This window comes from Lithobates pipiens, unplaced genomic scaffold (genome assembly GCF_037356315.1).
Source record: "Lithobates pipiens isolate NorthernLeopardFrog02 unplaced genomic scaffold, aLitPip1_a1.2 Scaffold_28, whole genome shotgun sequence".
In the NCBI taxonomy this organism is placed as follows: Eukaryota; Metazoa; Chordata; class Amphibia; order Anura; family Ranidae; genus Lithobates; species Lithobates pipiens.
This window is the reverse complement of record NW_027507789.1, coordinates 68,212,132-68,234,148: the sequence shown is the minus strand read 5'-3', so window position 1 is coordinate 68,234,148 and position 22,017 is coordinate 68,212,132. Positions and strand designations below refer to the sequence as shown.

The window sequence follows — 22,017 nt, the reverse complement described above, 5'->3', positions numbered from 1 at the left end:
GCTATGAGCAGAAGGGGGGTAAAAAAAACACCTCAAAGGGGGCTCTTGTAAGACTACAACAGTCACACGGCAGCCTAGAAACATCTCAAAAAAGATGTCATCATCCCCTGAGAGTGATATGGCTGATCAGAGTGAGCCATTAGAAGGGGCAAGTGTTGCAGCTGCTCTTGACACTGCAGCCCTTATGTATATTACCCAGGAGCCTATATCTTCAACCATTTTAAGCTTGGAGCAAAAAATGTATGCTTTATTTGCATTCCAGACTGAGGCTAAGCATAGCAAGTCCCCGTCCATTGCTCAGGACCCTCATTCTGAGGAGCAAGAGAAGATGATTTGCCTTCTAAGGACCAGGAAGAGGCTAATGTCTCTGCGTCTGATGAACCTAATACAGAAATATCATATCCGCAGGAAAGATTGTTGGTACAATCTCTCACTGGGTTGGTCCACTCTAATTTTTCTCTTCCAGCCAGTTGATGAGGCCACGTCTGGTTTGGGTTCACTAAAGCCTCCCCAATATGATCATTCTTTTCCTATCCATGCGTGGCTAAGGAAGCTTATGTATTCTGAATGGGAGCACCCAGATAAACAATTTTTCCCTCCAAAAAAGTTTTCTATACTTTATCCTATGGAAGAAGACTTTTATAAAAAAAATGGGGGATTCCAGCAATTGACGCTGCTCTATCCTCTGTAAATAAAACCCTGACTTGTCCAGTTGGCAATGCTCAGATGTTAAAGGATCCAAAAGATAAGAAGTTGGAATTCTTCTTTAAGAAATATATTTCACTAGCAGGTTCAGTCATTCAACCTGCGCTGGCAGTGATCGGAGTATCCCAGTCTTTAATGGACCAGTTTATAGATGTACGCAAAGTTATTCCTGATCAGCAGGCCCAGGATTTGGCCGGTATATGAGGAGCATTGTGTTTCACAGTGGACACTATGAGAGATTCTATTCTCCAGGCCTCACGGCTTATGCTAGGGCTGGTACTTGTGCTTAGAATTCTATGGTTGAAAAATTGGTCAGCCGAAGCGCCATGCAAAAAGCTCTTGGCTGGTTTCCCTTTTCTTGGTGAACAATTGTTCGGGATGATCTGGATAAGTATATCCAAATAATTTCTAATGGGAAAAGTTCCCTTTTACCGGTTAAGAAAAAGTTTAAACATTCTACTTTTAAACTTCTTCAGTGCCAGGGGCAGCTGCCTCCAGGCAGTCTCGACAGCCTCCACCGTCAGATTCTAGAGGTAAACCTCTTGGTCAGTCCCAGAGCCAAAAGAGGACCTGGGGGGATGAAGCCCACAAAACAAAATACTAAAGCCTCCTTATGAAGGGACGCCCCCACTCACTCGGGTGGGGGGAAGGCTTCTGTCGTTTTCATGAGTCTGGCAGGAACATTGTCAAGACAGATGGGTGACTTCCTCAATTTCTCTAGGTTACAAACTAGAGTTCCGAGAATTCCCATATCCCCGTTTTCTCAGATCAAACTTTCCCAAAAATCCAATGAAAAAGAAGTCTCTCTTTCTAGCTCTGGATCATCTCTTATCTCAAGGGGTGATATTGGAGGTCCCTTTGGAGAAGAGCAAGGTTTGGATTTTTATTCAAATCTGTTCATAGTTCCAAAACCAAACAGGGATGTCAGACCCATTTTATATCTCAAACATCTAGACCGGTTTTTAAACATCCATTCCTTTCGCATGGAGTCGATCCAATCTGTAGTCTCCTTCCTACAAGGGGAGAGAACTTCTGGTGTCAATCGACATCAAGGATGCTTATTTCCATGTGCCGTTTTTCCCTGCTCATCAGAAATTTCTAAGCTCTGAGGTAGAAAATTGCCACTTTCAGTTTGTAGCTCTACCTTTCGGACTGACTACTGTACCTCAAGTGTTTACAAAGATCCTGGCTCCTCTTTTAGCCAGGTTAAGGGCCAGAGGTACAACAATACTTGCCTACTTAGATGATCTACTCTTGATAGGTCAATCGGTAGCCCGAAAAAACTTTGGTCACCACAGTCAGCTACCTGGAAGACCTAGGTTGAATCCTCAACCTAGAAAAATCCTCCTTAAAACCATCAAGGAGATTGCAGTACTTGGGGCTGATCATAGATACAGCCTGAAAGTGGGTGTTTCTGCCCCAGAAAAGGATCAGTTCCATAAAGGAACTGATCCAGGGGGTCATAACCAAGAAGAACCCTTCTATTCGTCTTTGCATGAAATTGTTGGGAAAGGGGTGGCTTCTTCCGAGGCCGTTCCTTATGCACGGTTTCATTCTAGACTGCTACAAAACAGTATGCTATCTACTTGGAACAAGAAGGTCCATGCTCTGGACTTTCCAATGCATTTATCCCCCAGTATGCGTCAGAGCCTCAATTGGTGGTTGATATCCAAGAATCTTCAAAAAGGTAAATACTTTCTACCAGTCACCTGGAAGGTGGTAACAACAGATGCCAGCCTTTTAGGCTGGGGAGCAGTCCTGAAAGAAGCATCTGTCCAGGGGAAATGGTCTATCTCAGAGGACCTTGCCCATCAATATTCTAGAAATTTGGGCAGTACGCCTGGCCCTAGAGGCCTGGACGCTCAGACTATGAAATTATCCTGTCAGGATTCAATCCGGCAATAGCACAGCAGTGGCCTACATCAATCACCAAGGGGGCACGAGAAGTTGTGCGGCCCAGAGAGAGGTGAAGCATTTTCTTTCTTGGGCAGAAAGCAACATTCCTTGCCTATGAGCAATTTTCATTCCAGGGATAGAGAATTGGCAGGCAGACTACTTGAGTCGCCGACAATTGTTCCTGGCACAATGGTCCCTTCATCCCAACATCTTTCTGTCAATATGTCAAAAATGGGAAGTTCCAAGATGTGGATCTGTTTGCGTCCGTGTTCGACAACAAGATAGATAACTTTGTGTCAAGGACAAAGGATCCAATGGCATACGGAACAGATGCCTTGGTCTTTCCTTGGGATCAGTTCTCACTGATCTATGCATTCCCTCCTGTTCTGCTGCATCTGCAGCTTCTCGCAGGATCAAGCAAGAAGGGAAGGAGGTGATTCTTGTGGCCCCAGCATGGCCCAGGATATCTTGGTTTGCCGGGATCATAAAAATGGTGGTAGGGGACCCTTGGACCCTACTACTGTGGCCAGACCTTCTCTCGCAAGGTCCGGTATTCCATCCTACCTTACAAGCGCTAAATTTAACGGTTTGGCTATTGAGACCCACATTCTAAAGGACTGTGGGCTGTCAACTTCAGTAGTTTCTACTATGGTTAATGCTAGGAAGCCAGCCTCCAGAATCATATACTATAGAGTCTGGAAGGCATATGTCTCCTGGTGTGAATCCAGGGGTTGGCACCCCAGAAAATATGTCATAGGTAGGATCCTTGAATTCTTACAAATGGGATTAGAGATGAAGCTGGCCTTGATTACTATCAAAGGCCAGGTGTCGGCCTTATCAGTGTTTTTTCAATGACCACTTGCTTCACATTCGTAACTTTATTCAGGGGGTAACATGGATTAATCCTCCAGTTAGATCCCTCTTGAACCCTTGGGACTTAAATTTAGTCCTATCGGCTTTACAAATGCAGCCTTTTGAGCCTATTCAATATATACCCTTGGTCCTCTTGACAAAGAAATTAGTTTTTTTGGTTGCCATTTCTTCTACTAGAAGAGTATCAGAGTTGGCGGCTCTTTCTTGTAAAGATCCATATTTGATTCTGCACAAAGATAAGGTTGTATTTCGACCTCATCCTAAATTCCTACCGAAAGAAGTATCAGTATTCATTTAAACCAAGATATTGTTCTGCCTTCTTTTTTTCCAGAGCCTCGTTCTGTGAAGGAAAAATCGCTACATTCTCTTGATGTGGTGAGAGCGGTCAAGGTCTATTTGAAAGTGACCACTCAGATTCGTAAAACAGATGTTTTGTTTGTGTTGCCAGATGTCCTAAAAGAGATATTCTATTTCCAAATGGATTTGTCAAGTGATTGTTCAAGCCTATGCTTTATAGAGAAAACTTCCTCCTTTTCATATTAAAGCGCACTCCACCAGGGCTGTTAGTGCTTTTTGGGTAGTGCATCACCAAGCCTCCTTGGCTCAGATCTGCAAGGCCCCAACTTGGTCTTCAGTCCACACATTTACCAAATTCTATCAAGCAGATGTGAGAGGTCATGAGGATAGTGCCTTTGGGCGCAGTGTACTGCAGGCTGCAGTATAAGTTCTCTGGTCTCTTTTGTAGTGTCTCCCTCCCTTCAATTGGCATTGCTATGGGACATCCCACATAGTAAGTACTATGGCTCTGTGTTCTGTGATGTACGATAAGAAAATAGAATTTTTAAAACAGCTGTAAAATACTTTTCTTTGAGGTAGATCACGGGACATAGAGGTACCTCCCTTCTTTGGTATACACGTGTACTGCTTTGCTACAAAACAGAGGTACTCCCACCAGTGGGAGGGATTATATAGGGAGGGCACTTTTTAATTTAAGGCGTGCCAGTGTCCAGCACCTGAAGGTGGCCTATTAAACCCACATAGTAAGTACTATGGCTCTATGTCCCGTGATGTACCTCAAAGAAAAGGATTTTACAGCTAAGCTGTTTTAAAAATCCTATTATTTCCTCACCTAAGTTTCCGCTGGTTATTGGTTATCCTTGGTTACAGAGGCACAACCCCTCTTTGGATTGGCTTCATACTGAGGTTCTCTCCTGGTCACCACAACGCAGTGAGACATGCTTCCTGAAGGTATCCAAGGTCCTCTGCACCTCTTCACTCTCCTTCCTGCCGAAGGAGTACTGCAATTTTAGCGATGTCTTTGACAAAGGTCAAGCCGGTAGTTTGCCTCCACACTGGCCGTATGATTGCACAATTGACCTTCAACCTGGTGCCATACCCCCTCGTGGCTGGGTTTATCTCGATGAAATCATATTTTCCAAGTCCCTGGAGAGCCACCACACAGATGTCTGTGGTGTGCTTCAGAAACTAAGAGAGAACAATCTCTATTGTAAACTGGAGAAGTGCGAGTTCCATCGTGAACAGGTTAAATTTCTGGGTTATATAATTTCCACTGCTGGCTTTTCGATGGACCCAGAGAAACTTTCGGCAGTCCTACAGTGGCCCTGACCCGTCAGTTTATGTCCTCTGTAGCGTTTCCTGGGTTTGCTATCTATTATCGGAAGTTTATCAAGCCCCTGACTGATATTACAAGAAAGGACGGTAACCCACAGAGTTGGTACGGTAACCCACAGAGTTGGTCTCTGGAGTCCATTAAGGCCTTTGAGAGTCTTTGAGAGAGAAGGTACCACTGTGCCGGTTCTCATTCTTACTGACCATAAGAATCTCACATTCTTGTCTGAGGCTAAATGCCTATCTCCCAGAAGAAAAAATATTACAGTGCACACATGCAAAACTAACATTTACCTCCAGCAAGGCTTTTTAAAAACACCTACACATTTTCAAAAAACATTATCAAAAAATATGGGGATTTGGTCACACCATATTGCTATACGGTGCTTAAGCCCACTTACTGCAACAAATTATATATTATATATTTTTCTGTTGTATGGCAGCACCATCTTTATGCATTTTTTTAGGGTGTGCCCCCCAAATATCTTGTTTATCTCCCAGAAGGGCGCGATAGGCTCTATACTTGTACAGTTTCAATTACATTGCCTCAGTCTTACCCGATACTAAGAATGTAAGGGCTGCCGCTTTGTCACAACAATTTTCCTCCACTTCCAAGATGGAGTCGGTTCCTGTGATTCCTCCTGATCATATTCTGGTTACGGTTCGCACCAGTCTTACTTCTCCTTTGGGTAACAAAATTCTTGCTGCTCAGGTCCATGCTCCTCCTGAGAAACCTTGTGAACGCTGTCCCAGAGAGTCTCTGTACTGCCGTACTCCAGACTTATCATTCTCCCAAGGCTGCTGGCCACCTTGGGAAGAATCAACTCTTTTGCGCCATTTCCCAACAATTCTGGTGGCCTAGTCTACGGGCTGATGTAACCGCCTTTGTAGCTGCCTGTTCAGTTTGTGCTCAGAGTGAGACTCCACAACATCTTCCAGTGGGCCTCCTACAACCCATACCCAATGGAGCGAGGCCCTGGACCCACCTGTCTATGGATTTCATTGTGGAGTTAGCTGACTCCCAGGGCAACACAGTTATCCTTATGTTTGACCAGTTTTCAAAAATGTCTCATTGTATTCCACTTAAGAAGTTACCTATTTCTAAGGAACTGGCTTCCATTTTTGCTCGGGAGATCTTTCGCTTACATGGACTACCCAAGGTGATTGTTTCAGACAGGGCTAGTCAGTTTGTCTCCCGGTTCTGGCGAGCCTTTTGTGCACAATTGGGAATTCAGCTTGCTTTTTCCTCTGCCTATCACCCGCAGTCAAATGGGGCTGCAGAACAAGCCAATTAGTCCTTGGAGCAATTACTACATTGCTATATTTCTGACCATCATAACAACTGGTCAGACCTATTACCGTGGGCAGAGTTTGCCCACAATAGTGCCTTGAATTCTGCTTCCCAATTGTCCCTGTTTATGGCGAACTATGGTTTCCAACCTTCCATGTTGCCTGACTCATTTGTTTTCCGCAGAGTATTCCTGCTTTAGAGGAGCATCTCCAGTAGGGCACAAATCCAGGAGGCTTTGCGACATCCTAATGATAGGTACAGACTCCATGCTGACCACAGACGCCTGACTGCACCTTCCTACCAGGTTGGGGACAGGATATGGCTGTCATCTCACAACCTCCAACTTCGTGTTCCCTCACTGAAGTTCGCAACTCGATTTATTGGGCCTTTCCGTATTCTTTGCAGGATTAACCCAGTGGCTTAAACATTAGACCTTCCTTCTAATATGCGTATTTTGAATGTATTTCATGTCTCCTTATTAAAACCTTTGTCTGCAACCGATTTACCACCTTGGTGCCACGTCCTCACCCTGTACAGGTTGGGAACCATGAGGAGTATGAATTACAGTCCATTGTTGACTCCCGTACGATCCGTGGGCTCATACAATACCTGGTGCATTGGGAGGGGTACGGTTCAGGGGAACGCTCTTGGGTCTCATTCTCGGACGTACATACCCCTGTCCTCCTCTGTGATTTCCATAGATGTTTTTTTCAAACCTGGTTGTCCTCTGAGGGGGAGGGGTTGTTGAGGAGGGAGTACGGTCAGGGCTGGGCTCAGCCATTCCTTCTCAGAGCTGGCCACTCAACTGTAAGCTAATTTCCATCTCCTATCTCTCCACAGTTACTCAGCTGTTGAATTGAATTTAGGTCTGGACTTTGGGCCATTCTAACACATGAATATGCTTTGATCTAAACCATTCCATTGTAGCTCTGCCTGTGTGTTTGGGGTCGTTGTCCTGCTGGAAGGCTCTGTCCCAGTCTCAAGTCTTTTGCAGACTCTAACAGGTTTTCTTCTAAGATTGCCCTGTATTGGGGTACATCCATCTTCCTATCAACTTTGACCAGCTTCCCTGCCCCTGCTAAAGAAAAGCATCCCCACAACATGATGCTTCCATCATCATGTTTCACGTTGGGGATGATGTGTTCACGGTGATGTTGTGTGTGTTTAGGGTGTGTGTGTTTTCTGCCACACATAGCATTATGCTTTTAGGCTAAAAAGTCCAATTTTGCTCTCATCTGACCAGAGTACCTTCTTCCATGTGTTTGCTGTGTCCCCCACAGGGCTTTTCACAAACTGCAAATGGGACTTCTTATGGCTTTCTTTCAGCAATGGCTTTCTTCTTGCCACTCTCTCATAAAGGCTAGATTTGTGGAGTTCACAACTTCTCCCACCTGAGCTGTGGATCTCTGCAGCTCCTCCAAAGTTACCATGAGCCTCTTGGCTGCTTCTCTGATTAATGCTCTCCTTTCCCAGCCTGTCAATTTAGGTGGATGGCCATGTCTTGGTAGGTTTGCAGTTGTGCCATTCTCTTTCCATTTTTGGATGATGGATTGAACAGTGCTCTGTGAGATGTTTAAAGCTTGGGGTATTTTTTATAATCTAACCCTGCTTTAAACTGCTCCACAACGTTATCCCTGACCTGTCTTGTGTGTTCCTTGGCCTTCATGATGCTGTTTGTCCACTAAGGTTCTCTGAGGGCTTTACAGAAAAGCTGTATTTATACTGAGATTAAATTACACACAGGTATACTCTATGTACTAATTAGGTGACTTTTGAAGGCAATTGGTTCCAGTAGATTTTAGTTAGGGTTATCAGAGTAAAAGGGGCTAAATACAAATGCACGCCACACTTTTCAAATATTTATTTGTAAAACATTTTGAAAACCATTTATCATTTTCCTTCCACTTTACAATTATGTGCCACTTTGTGTTGGTCTACCACCTAAAATCCCAACAAAATACATTTAAGTTTTTGGTTGTAACATGACAAAATGTGGAAAATTTCACGGGGTATGAATACTTTTTCAAGGCACTGTACATTAGCTGAACACATGTCGTGTGTATCATCTTACTAGAACTGATCATAAGGCAGAGTGTACACTGATTGTAGAGCAGAGGGAAACTAGGAGTGGGAAGACTGGGTGAAGGGGCAGAGCAGACGCAGATCATAAACCATGATTAGTATGAGAGAAATAACAGAGAGAAGCAACAGATGAATATGGAATATTGGAAACAAGCCGGTTACTGGAAAGAAAAAAATGTGGTGGATGAGTATAGATAATTGAGGACAGAGGAGAAGGTGACAAAGCAAGAGCGTTGTTGGGTGGAAGGGAGAGAGGAGCAGCAGCTAATTGTGTTTCAATGGGAGAGGATGCAGAGTAGTTATGGATTTGGACAGTGGAGGTAAAGCAGGACTTATTGTAGGCTTGTGGGGAGGTTTCATGTATGAACTGTTATCTTTCTCTTTTGATTACACCAGCCATGATATACCTCTGATAAAGGTGGAGTTTAGTGGGAGGCGACAGGGCTTGAACGTGCACAACACCTTTATATTTATGAAATATAATGTGGCATTTACTAATGTGCTTGGTAGTATGTCTCCACTATGGCAGCTATTGGATAGTGTTCACAGAAATGAAAGTAGTATGGAGAAAGGGATGCATAGAATTCTTAAGACCAAGGCCAGGCCAACCCAGGGCAAGACAGGCATCCACCTCTATGAGATTGAGAGTGTACAGCTGGGGCAGGATAAATAAACATATTTTCCAGCTACATTCTTTCCCGATGTGAACTTCCACCAGTAAACGATACAATGTCTATATAGCACACAAGGCAAAGGATTGAGAGTTATGTCATGTGAGCAGGTGGTCAGGTTTCAAACTGACACATCCTGTGCCCATTTGGAGAATGCTGTAGTCCCCTTTTTCTGTGAGCAGCTGATCACACAGATTTTGAGCTCTGTGCTATGCCCTGAGTACCTATAGGAAGGATTGCAGTATTGTCATAAAACCAGCATGTTTCAATCCCTCAATCTTTTTTTTAATACTATATAGGAAGGATGTTCCAATATGTTGTTTGGTTTCTCCCTCAGGTCACCCATCAGTAGTCTCCCTCCTCTGTTTGATTCAAGTGGCCCGTCCAATAGCGACAATGTACCACAGATTACAGCCAACCTTGAACAGCTGCTGGAGAAACATGGAGAGGCAGGGGTTAACAGTAAGACTTGGGGGTTTGAGAGTCAAAATGATACATGAAAGGTAGTGCCGAGCAGGATATGGCTGTCTTATGTTGGTTTGTGATGGATGCACGACAGTGATGTGAATGTAAGCAGTTCTGCAAACTGGGAAGTGCCAATTGCTGTCAGACTGGTGGGCAGTAATACACTGTCACTAGATACACTCAACAAGCGTTAAAACCATATATGATTTTTACAACCAACTGTCAAAAAGTATATCCAGCAACTGCCCAGGTCACTGGACTCTTTTCCAGTCTCACAGAATTAGAATGATTCTACGGTTTCTCAGGTAGCATCTCACTGCAAGACGGATCATGGGTGCATCACAGACAAACGTCTCAGTCCAGAATGCTGCTTTCGATTTATATAATTTACCAATTTGTTAACTTTTTTTGATGGGATTTCCTTTGTCTTTCTGTTGCTTGCTCTATCAGTTGTACTACTGAGGATTTTTTTTTTTTTTATTAACCGGTTCCCGTCTGGCCTATGGCTGAATGATGCTGGCACTGGCCTATAGTCGACCCAGGTGGACGTCATATGACATCCTTTTGGATTGGGCACCACGCACAGACGCAGGGCCGTGCAGTGGCGTGATCTGTCATTGGCCGTGTCCACAGGACACAGCCGATGACTGATCAGTGTACTGGCTCATTGCCAGTACCATGTAACCGCTGTGATGAATCATAGCAGGTCACATCACAGTTGTAAACAGTGGATAGCTTTCTTTCATGCCATCCAATGTGTACAACTGAGTTGCTAGCTGTGATTGGTCAATTTGATTACATAGTACAGACAGGGCAAATCATAGCCCATCTGTACCATGTGATTAGTTTTTGACCAATCACAGCTAATCACAACAGAGTTTCATTCAGTAAAATGCTTGCATATAAGTAATGCACTGCTATCAGCAAACATATTGTGAAATAAAAAATAAATTCTGACCATTTTTCCAGAGCAGTACAATGTTACTATGGTAACATTATATTGCACTGGTTGCAGTGTGTTGGAAAAAAAATTGTAAAAAAAGAAAGAAAATGTGATACAAAATAAAATAAAAAAATTATAAAAAATGTTTTTCGTACTGTCATTGTCCCTGATTACCGCCACACCAGTTATATGATGACGCTGTACTTTACTGGTGACAGTATGTTAAAAAATTTTTTGGAAAAATGTATTTTTTATTTTCTTCATTTTCCAAAAAATTATGACAAAAGAATTACAACTTCAAAAAACCCGCCATGCCTAGTACTGAATACCTTGGACTGTCAACTTTCCAAAAAGGGGTCATTTGGGGAGTATTTCTACTGTCCTGAAATTTTAGGGCCTCAAGAAATTAGATAGGCTGCCAGTACATCAGAATTTCAAAATTTTCAGATATATACCCTAGTTTGTGTATGCTATAACTTTCACACAGACTAAATAATATACACTGATTTGGGTTATTTTCACCAAAGAAATGTAGCAGAATACATTTTGAGATAAATTGATGAAGAACAATTATTTATTTGCAAAATTATAAAACAGAAACAAAGAAAAATGCGTTTTTTTTTTCAAAATTTTCATTTTTCATTTGCATGTTTTTGTTTAGCAAAAAATAAACCCTGTGATGATTAAATACCACCAAAAGAAAGGTCTATTTGTATGAACAAAATTATAAAAATTTAGTTTGGGTACAGTGCCACGTAAGTGTCATCCAAAGTGCAACAGCGCTGAAAATTGGCCTGGTCAGGAAGGGGGTAAAAGTGTGCCCCATATTAAAGTGGTTAAATACTGTCAATACAGTGCCTTGAAAAAGTATTCATACTCCTTGAAATTTTCCACATTCTGTCATGTTACAACCAAAAAACGTAAATGTATTTTATTGGGATTTTTTGTGATGGACCAACACAAAGTGGCACATAATTGTGAAGTGGAAAGAAAATCATTTTCAATTTTTTTTACAAATAAATATGTGAAAAGTGTGGCATGCATTTGTATTCAGCCCCAGTCAATACTTTGTAGAACCACCTTTTGCTGCAGTTACAGCTGCAAGTCTTTTTGGTGTGACAATCCTGTGTGATTAAGCTCTAGTGGTGCATGCGAATTGAAGAAATTGTGTCAGTCCCAACTGCATTTTCAAGGGCATGGCAGCCCATTTTTATTCAAAAGAAACAGAAAGTTTAAAAATAGACAGCAGATTCCCAGGGGTATTCAGCATTACAGTTCTGCTTCAGAACAAACAGCATTGTCAGGTCACCTTGAGGCGAGGTGACAGATGCACACCGTAGGGATCAGGAGTGCACCGCAAGGTTGCGGACCCTACGGCTGACTGCTGCAGACGGAAGACAGATCCCACTGGGGTTAGAGCGTAAGATTCCCTGGGGCGCGGAGTCTAAGAGCCAGCAGGTGTTCACCAGCACCTCTAGTGGTGAGGATGGACTTGGCTGCAACTGGCTCCAGGTCGCGACCCCCAGGGTCCCCCAGCTCACACCCACAGTAGGATAGGGATAGTGAGGGACAAAGCCAAGGTCGGGCCACAAGCAGACAGGAATAGTCAGGGACACGCCAAAAGGTCAGGATCACAGGCAAACAGGGATAGTCAAGGACACGCCAAAGTCGGTAACGGAACAATAGAAGAGCACACGGCAGGTAGCAGGAAGCTAACACACAAAGGAATACACAATGGTTGATCAGCACTGTTGGCTTGCAGTGCACAGGTTAATATAAGGTTCACTGATAGAGCCTGGGGTGGAGCCATGCTTAGAGGAGAGGTTATAAAAACCACCAGGTGGAAGTGGCTGGCCTTTTAGTCTGAACACATGAGGGGAGGTAAGCAAACAGGAAGATCACTGCATAACCATGACAAGCATTCAGCCTTCCTGGCTATAAACACAGCACTCCTGCTCAGGCCTTACACCTTAGGCCTTGGTCTGTCTTCCCCAGACCTGATGCTCAGCATCTCTGTGCTTGCAATTTTGTGCTGTACTGGCTCCCTCCTGACTCCTAGGCCAGACCTCCTGTCTGCCGGCTGGAGCTGTCTCCAAAGATGAGCACTGACCTCTATTCTTGAGATGATTATCAAGCCCGTGCACAAGTGTGCAATTAGCAAGCCTACCAAAATCAGCCATACAATCTGTCAGATTGGATGGAGAGCGTCTGTGAATAGAAATTTTGCAGTCTTGCCACAGCTTTTTAATTGGATTTAGGTCTGGACTTTGACTGGGCCGTTCTAACACATGAATATGCTTTGTTCTAAACCATTCTATTGTAGCTCCGGCTGTTGTAGTCCTGCTGGAAGGTGACCTCCCCCCAGTCTCAAGTATTTTGCAGGCTCTAACAGGTTTTCTTTTAAGATTGCCCTGTATCTGGCTCCATCCATCTTCCCATCAACTCCCAGCTTCCCTGCCCCTGCTGAAGAGCAAAATGATGCTGCCACTACCATGTTTTATGGTGGGGATGATGTGCAGTGTTCGTTTTCCTCCACACATAACATTTTGTTTTTAGGCCAGAAAGTTCAATTGTGGTCTCATCTGACTGGAGCTCCTTCTTCCACATCTGTGCTGTGTCCCCCACATGGCTTCTCACAAACTGCAAACGGGACTTCTTATGGCTTTCTTCTTGCCATTCTTCCATAAAGGCCAGGTTTGTGGAGTGCACAACTAATATTGTCCTTTGGACAGATTCTCCCACCTGATCTATGGATCTGTGGAGCTCATCCAGAGTTACCATGGGCCTCTTGGCTGCTTCTTTGCTTAATTCTCTCCTTGGCCGTCCTGTCGCTTTAGGTAGACGGCCATGTCTTGGTAGGTTTGCAGTTGTGCCATACTCTTTCCATTTTCAGATGATGGATTAAACAGTGCTCTGTGAGAGCTTGGGATATATTTTTATAACCTACCCTGCTTTAGACTTCTCCATGACCTTATCCCTGACATGTCTAGTGTGTTCCTTGGCCTTCATGATGCTGTTTGTTCACCAAGGTTCTCTAACAAACCTCTGAGGGCTTCACAGAACAGCTTTATTTATACAAAGTTTCTGAAGGCAATTTGTTCCACTAGATTTTAGTTGGGGGTATCCGAGTAAAGGAGGCTGAATACAAATGCATGCCACACTTTTCAGATATTTATTTATAAAAAAAAGTTGAAAAATATGTATAATTTTCCTTCCACTTCACAAATATGTGCCACTTTGTGTTGGTCTATCGCATAAAATTCCAATAAAATATTTCAGTTTTTGGTTGTAACATGACAAAATGTGGAAAAGTTCAAGGGGTATGAATAAGTTTTCAAGGCACTGTATATTGACATGGTAGTCATCCATTTATTACTAAATTTACATAACACTGCAGTTATGTTTTTTATAGCTATGTACAGGTTGCTGTTTTGTCAATGTAATGGTTTCACATTTGCATACACAGTTGTGGACATGCTTCAGGCTCTGCATTCTCTGCAGAAAGAGAATCGTTCCCTTCAGGATCAGATTCTGACTCTCACAGCTCGTAAAGAAAAGCTACAACTACTCAATGTCCAGCTGGCTTGTCCCTTTCCACCAAGTTTACCGCCAACCAATATCTCTAATTGTAAGTACCTATAGTGAATATTGCTTACCTCTTTGTCTTTATTGATATGCAGCAAATTTTCTCTTGTTTCTTCTTAAAGGCCAACTGCTTGCAAATTCATAAAATGGGGATTGGTATTAGTTTTAAATTGCACTTCCTTTAGCGCTTTAGTGATCTAACACCCTCTGAATGGAAAAGCAAGGCGATGCGATTCAGCAGTCTCAAATGAAGGACTGCAAATTAGCAATGTAGACAAAAGTAGTAAGAGTAATTTCTTTCTCGTTCTTTGAGAATCAGTTCACACTAAGCAGACTCCAAAGTCGCATGACTTTCAGTGCTACTTTGGCAAACTTTGATAAGGCCTTCATGGGACTTTGAAAGGACTTTTACTCTCTGTGGCATTGAAGTTGTGTCAAAGTCAGATCAAAGTAGTGCAAGAATCTTTTATAAAGTTGGAGCAACTTCAGTAGTGCTAATTAGGACGGCTCTCATTGTCTGACATGGGATTTCACAAGTCATACGATTTGGGGTCTCACAAATCAGATCCCCAGTCACGGCAGTGTGAACCGAGGATTTGGAGACATTTTATGTTATACTGCCACCTATAAGAGAAGCTTTTATCTCAGAAAATAATGGGATGAATCTTGACCTTTATGCAATCAGGTCTGGATCAGTGTTTGGTTTTTAGTACCATCAAGTGCCTAATTTCGGCACCTGCGATCTTGTTAGATTGCCTGAATTTACAGTGCCATGCAAAATTATTCAGCCACTTTGTGTTTTTCGTGTTTTGCTGCATTAAAACCTGGAATTAATTAATTAATTATTTTTAGGCTTTGTATCCTGTGAGGTACTAAACAGCCTATGATTCTGAAGGTGCAACTATTTCTTATTGTGACACTCACTTAAAAATTTAAATCATTAAGACAGAAAAACAGAACATGCATAAGCATTCAGCCCTCCCCCCAGGTCAGTACTGGTTTATGTTTATGGTCTTGCTTTCAGTACTGCTTTGTTACAAAACTGAGACATGCTAGGGATGAGAGAGGTTGCACAAGGCCGGTCACTGTTTTTTTTGTTTGCCATTGTCCTCCAGTAGGCAGCAATATAGCTATATATTTCAGAATCTGCTTCAATATGTTTGAATCACGGGATTTGAACAAACATACAGTGTGAGGAAAGAGAATAACTTTGCTCCAGGTCAGAAAATGAATGCAGTATAGTAATAAGTAATGAATGAAGTATAAGAAAATAAGAGATACAATCAGTGCAAATAAACAAAATAAATGAATAATGCAGCTGGACACTAAAAGATCATATTCACATAATCCAAAACAGTATATTACAAAGGAGTTCAGTGCAAATCACAGCTAAATAAGATCTAAATAAAATATAAAGTCCGATATTGTTCCAATAAGATAGAGGTGGGCAAGAAGTCCCAGACAGCACTGAGGAAAATCCACATGATAAAGGACATGAATCCAACAAAAAAGGTGACTTTCCCTCCACCTCTAGAGCACTTGCTTCGCTCATCTCAGGATGTGGACCACTGAACTAACAGATGGTCAACAACGCACGTCCCATATGGGTATAAATCACCCGGGAAGGGTCCAAGACCTCCAATTGATATCCCCAGGGGCATGTATGGTGAAAAAGAAAGCAGATCTAAGTGCTCACTGACAGACTAATTTAAAAAGCTTTATTGTCAAAATGCTACTCACAAACAGACTTTAGTAAAGCACATATCCAGAGCAGTATCGATACTGCAAACTTCAAGATGGCAGCGGGTGACGTCAGAACATAGCCCGTCCCCTGTATGCGTTATGTTCACAAAAACGTTGTCAGCGTCACTCCTTTGTAATATACAGAAACTGAAAGCATCTGCATGGCAGAGAACTAGCATTTTTTAAAAGAGAGGTCAGTAATGGCAGACTACATAATTCTTCCATGACAGATGTTCATTAACAATGTTTGTATCTTCTCTGCCTGCAGTGAGTTCCCAGGACTCCTTCAGCAATAAGAGTCCAACATCAAAGAGCAGCTTTCGAACAGAAAACTCTCCTTCTGAGGTAAGGTGGATGGGAGTGGGAGGGAAGATGAACTGATGATTGTGAGATGCTATTTTTCCATACTTCACTGTTCTGTTCTTTAGGGCTAAAACAACTAGTGGATATAATTGATAATGAAAATAGTTGTCAACAATTTTCATAATCGATTAGTCGGTCGGCCGATTAGTTGGCCTGTATACAGTATGCATTATTTGTTTACATATCAGAATGCATTGCTGTGTGGGCTGGACTCTGCTCACATCTCTGCTTGTCTCCACCGCCATGCTCAGGGACTGGTGGGGAGGGGTGGGGCACAGTCTGTGCAGATTGGCTGGTGCCGAGGGGTGCAGTGTGGGGAAGCCTTTCCGCACAACGGCAATGGGTCTGCTGGAGGAGGAGGTGTCAGTGTGTGAGGAGGAAAAGGAAAAGTTTTTATTTTTTTGGATGATGGAACTGGGTTGCCTGCTCGAGACCCGGAGCTGCATGCAGGGGGCGCTCGCTCCTGGTGCAGGCAGTCGATGGGCTAGTGGGGCCCAGGCAGCTGGACGCGAAATCTGGTTGCCTTGGTGACCTGGCGACTAGGATATGTCGAGCCCTGATATAGCATGTGTATCGCAATTAATGTTTTTGTGCATAGATGCCCCCACGCAAGTGTTTAGGTTTGAACGTGCATATATTTTGGGGGGGTTGGAGGCGGGTGTATTTTATGTGTTTTAAGTGTAACTTAATTATTTTTTCATCACCTAGGGCACAAAAAGTCCCCTAGGTGATGATTTTTTTGGTGACAGGTTCTCTTTAGGCCTCTTTCACATTTGTACGACTTGTCCTATGATTTGGGACTGCAAAGTAGCATGACAAGTCGTTCTCCATAATTTCCAATGACTACCATTTATATCAGTATGACTTAAAGTCGTGCCGACTTCAAAGTAGTCCCTGCACTTTGGTCCGACTTTGATCCTACTTCAGCCCATTGAATATCACTGAAATTGGATCAAAGTCGGATCGCAGTATTAACTGATCCGACTCTGACATGCAACTTGTGCTCTGATAATCTTGAAGGGGAACTCCACACCATATAATAAAAAAAACAGTATGGCCGCGTACACACGCGCGGACTGTTCGCCCAACCTTGTCCGCTGAACAGTGTTTGGGCGGACAGTCCGCTCGTGTGTGGGCTTTCAGCGGACAGTTTCAGCGGACAGTTGGCCGAACAAGGTCTTACGGATATTACGAAAAACTGTCCGCTGAAACAAGGTTTCAGCGGACTGTTCGCTCGTGTGTAGGCTTGTTCGGCCAACTAAGTCTCGCGCATGCTCAGAAAGGATTTCCACGTCGGAAGGTTGCATTGCAGTGTATAGGACGTCGTATTTTTCGTCCCGTCGTACGTGCCGTTCACGTCATCGCGCACGGTTTCAGCAAACTGTTCGTCCGTCGTGTGTGGCCATGTCCGTCCATGCTAAGTTTGAGCGGACTGTTCGCTCAAACTGTTGGACGGACAAAGTTGGGCCAACAGTCCGCGCGTGTGTACGCGGCCTATGGGTTCCCCCTCCAGGAGCATACCAGGCCCTTCGGTCTGGTATGAATTTTAAGCGGAACCCCCATGCCAAAAAAACTGCGTGAGGGCACCCCAAAATCCAAACCAGACCCTTATCCGAGCACACAGCCTGGAAGGTCAGGAAAGGGTGTGAGGACGAGCGAGCTCCCCCCTCCCCCTTTTGAACTGCACCAGGCTGCATGCCCTCAGAATGGGTAGGTGGGGGCTTCTGCGCCCCCCCCCCCACCCCAAAGCACCTTGTCCCCATGTTGATGAGGTCAAGAGCCTCTTCCCGAAAAACCCTGGCCATTGGTTGTTGAGGTCAGTACCCCTACTCATTCATATCTTCTAACTGGAGAGGGCTAGAAGACATCAGTGGAGAAGACCCAGAGAGGGGAAAAGAACCAGCAGAAGCAGAAGAGATCAGCAGAGGAGGCAGAAGACGTAGCCAGAAGAGGGAGAAGAGCCAGAGAGGGGAGAAAAAGTTGGAAGAGACCCCGCAGCTGCCTAATAAATTACTTTAAAACATGTGTGCTGTGTTTTATTTTTCAACGTGGGGTTTCCCTTAAAATCCATACCAAACTGAAGCCATCCGTTTAAAATAAAAAAAAATTGGCGTGGAGTTTCCCCTAAAGATTCATACACGATAGTGCCTGGCGTTGTCGGGGATCAAAGTCAGATCCCTGTTTATTGAATAAAGTCGCAGGTCAATGTCAGGTCCACAGTCATACGACTTTCGTGTAATACAAGTGTGAAAAAAGGGTCCCTGGATGTCTCCAATGTGCTCCACTGAATGTAATGCAGTACAGATCACACTGAATTACGTTCTTTCCTGGCCTTGATTGCCGGGGACATAAACGTAGCTTCTGGGTCAGGAACAAGATGGGGAGGAGAGCGGATGTGTGTCCTTCCTCCCATCTCTCCGGTGGCACCCGGAGAGTGCTAAATGTTACAAAAAGCTACATGCCCAGCGCCCGGATCTGCTGGCGATATAAATTGTGTATCTCTGCAGTGAATGGGCTGATAAAACCTGGTGCCTGGGATTTGTCCAGCCCTGATATACAGTAAGGCATTCCAATTAAAATGTAATTACAAAATGTCTTTGTAGATTCGATGAATGGAGGAATTTTGTTTGAAAATGTCACTTGCTTTTAACGTTCAATTTTAAAATGATTGTAATTTCTGAACAAAAACCACATACACTGTCCAAAAATGTGTTTGATTGGAAAAGGTTTTTTGTTCTACTCCTTCGAATTTTCCCATCACTGTGGTCTAAAACGAATGTCAATTTGACCCCACTATTAGAAAATCGCACAAACATTCCTAAAACAAAAGTTTTTGAAGGAAAGATTGATTTGTGATTGGCCAGTAAAGTGATACCAGGAGGCTACCTGCCTATGACAAGGGAGTCTGTCATGCATAATATTATATTACAGTCCTGTCTGAAAATCTGAAAAACAGCATTTTAGGTCTTTTTATATGTTTTTTCTTTTGATAAAATGTTTTAAAATCATTGAACATGTCACCATTTTCTAGGTAAATATATTTCTAAAGGTGCTATTGACATGAAATGTTCACCACATGTCAGTAACAACCCATGCAATCCTTACATACACAGAAACAAATAAGTTCAGAAATTAAGTTATGTGTAATAAAATGGAATGACACAGGGAAAAAGTATTGAACACGCTAGCTGAAATGTATTTAATACTTCACACAAAATCCTTTGTTGGTAAAAACAGTTTCAAGACGTTTCCTGTATGGAGAAACGAGTCGCATGCATTGCTCAGGTGTGATTTTGACCCATTATTCTACACAAATCTTGAATTTTCCATGGGCCTCTTCTATGAACTCTGATCTTTAGTTCTTTCCATCAATTTTTTATTGGATTCAAGTCAGACAATTGACTGGGCCATTCTAGCCGCTTTATTTTTTTCTTTGAAACCAATTGAGCGTTTCCTTGGCTTTGTGGTGGGGATCATTGTCTTGCTGAAATGTCCACCCTCACTTCATCTTCATCATCATCATCCTTGTAGGTGACAGCAGATTTTTATCAACAATGTCTTGGTACATTTTTCCATTCATCCATCCTTCAATGAAATTACGTTTGTCAGTACCTTATGCTGACCTCCAAACATGGTGTGTATTATGGCATCCAAAGATTTCAATTTCGGCCTCAACTGACCAGACTAAATTCTTCAAGTAGTTCACAGGCTTGTCTAAATGTTGTGCAGCAAACTTTAACCAAGCTTCAACATGTTTTTCTTCAGGAATGGAGTCTTTCATGTTGAGCGTGCATACCAGCCATGGTGGTAGAGTGCATTACTTATTGTTTCCTTTGAAACAATTTTACCTGGTAATTCCAGGTCTTTCTGAAGCGCTCCACAAGTGGTCCTTGGCTCTTGGACAACTCTTCTGATAATTCTTTTCACTCCTCTGTCAGAAATCTTGCGAGTAGCACCTGGTCGTGGTATGGTGGTCGTGGTAAAATTTGTTCTTTTCACTTCCAGATTATGGCCCCAAGAGTGCTTACTGGAACATTCATCAGTTGAGAAATCCTTCTGTAACTAATGCCATCAGTATGGTTTGCAAAAATAAAGTTACAAAGGTCCCGAGATAGCTCTTCAAACATCATGAGATGTTTCTTGTGTGACAACTTGGTAATGAGACACCTTTTTATAGGCCATCGGTTGAACCAGCTGATATTAATTTTCACTGACAAAGGGCAGGATTGCTTTCTAATTACTGATAGATTTCAGCTGGTGTCTTGGCTTTCCATGCCTTTTTGCATGTCCCTTCTTGACTAGGCCATTCCAACACATTTACATATTTCCTCTTAAACCAGTCAAGTGTTGCTTTAACAGTGTGTTGGGGTCATTTTATTGCTGGAAGGTGAACCTTTGTCCTAGCCTCAAATCAAACACAGAGTGGTGCAGGTTTTGCTCAAGAATATCCCTGTATTTAGCACCATTCATCTTTCCCTCAACTCTGACCAGTTTCAAAGTCCCGACTGCTGAAAAACATCCCCACAGCATGATGCTGCCACCACCATGTTTCACTGTAGGGATGGTGTTCTTTGGGTGATGTGATGTGTTGGGTTTGCGCCAGACATAGCGTTTTCTTTGATGGCCAAAAAGTTCAATTTTAGTCTCATCAGAGTAGAGCACCTACTCAAAACGTGCCATCTTGTTTTTTGCTGGCCACTCTGCCATAAATCCCAACTCTATGGAGCGTACATCTTATTGTTATCCTATGTACAAATATTCCAGTCGCTGCTGTGGAACTCTGCAGCTTCTCCAGGGTTACCTTAGGTCTCTGTGCTGCCCTCCCTGATTAATGCCCTCCTTGCCTGGTTCATGAGTTTTGGTGTGAGGCGGTCTCTTGGCAGGTTTGCTGTTGTGCCATATTCTTTCCATTTGGTTATGATAGATTTGATGGTGCTCCTAGCGATCATCAAAGATTTGTATATTTTTTTATAACCTAACCCTGACTTGTACTTCTCAACAACATTGTCCCTTACTTGTTTGGAAAGTTCCTTGGTCTCCATGGCAGTGTTTGGTTAGTGGTGCCTCTTTCTCAGGTGTTGCAGCCTCTGGGGCCTTTCAGAGCGGTGTGTACTTGTAATGACAGATCATGTGACACTTAGATTGCACACAGGTGGACATCATTTCACTAATTATGTGACTTCTGAAGGTAATTGGTTGCACTAGAGCCTTTTATGGCCTTCATAACAAAAGGGGGTGAATACATACGCACAAGCCAATTATCAGTTTTTTATTTCTGAAAAATAGCTTTATGTATATATTTTTAGAATTTTACTTCACCAGCTTAGACTATTGTGTTCTGATCCATCACATATAATTCAGATAAAAAAAAAACATTGAACTAAAGGCTGTAATGGAACAAAATAGGTAAAAAGCCAAGGGGTGTGAATACTTTTGCAAGACACTGTAGCTGCCTTCAAGGATCCAACTAATAAGCCTTTTCTAGAGCCCTATTATCATATAAATGTACTCACCGAGGCCAAGATGCCGAGAGCGGACACTGTTGCGACTCAGCGCAGACCACCCCTGAAGGTGGCACAGAGGGTGGTTGCACCAAGAGGCACAAGCTATGAGTAGGATAGTCACTTGCTAGTAGATCAGCAGGTAGCTTGAGCAGAGCTGAAAGGTGATGTTCTATGGGAAGGTCCAGAAGCAATGGTAGCAAGACCGTAAGGCAAAGGCAGAATCCAGGAGGCAGGCCAGAGGTCAAACACAGTCCAGATCACAAGACA

The 22,017-nt window shown here is 43.1% G+C and overlaps 1 protein-coding gene across 3 annotated transcripts in view; it reads left to right on the top strand.

Moving 5' to 3' along the window:
• Window positions 1-22,017, top strand: part of MLLT6 (MLLT6, PHD finger containing) — a 348,373-nt gene that overhangs the window by 224,745 nt on the left and 101,611 nt on the right. For all 3 annotated transcript variants that reach the window (XM_077459374.1, XM_077459376.1, XM_077459373.1), the window contains 3 exons: window positions 9,485-9,609; window positions 14,022-14,183; window positions 16,152-16,228. In XM_077459374.1, the coding sequence (XP_077315500.1) occupies window positions 9,485-9,609; window positions 14,022-14,183; window positions 16,152-16,228 (364 nt within the window). The remainder of the gene's footprint in view (window positions 1-9,484; window positions 9,610-14,021; window positions 14,184-16,151; window positions 16,229-22,017) is intronic.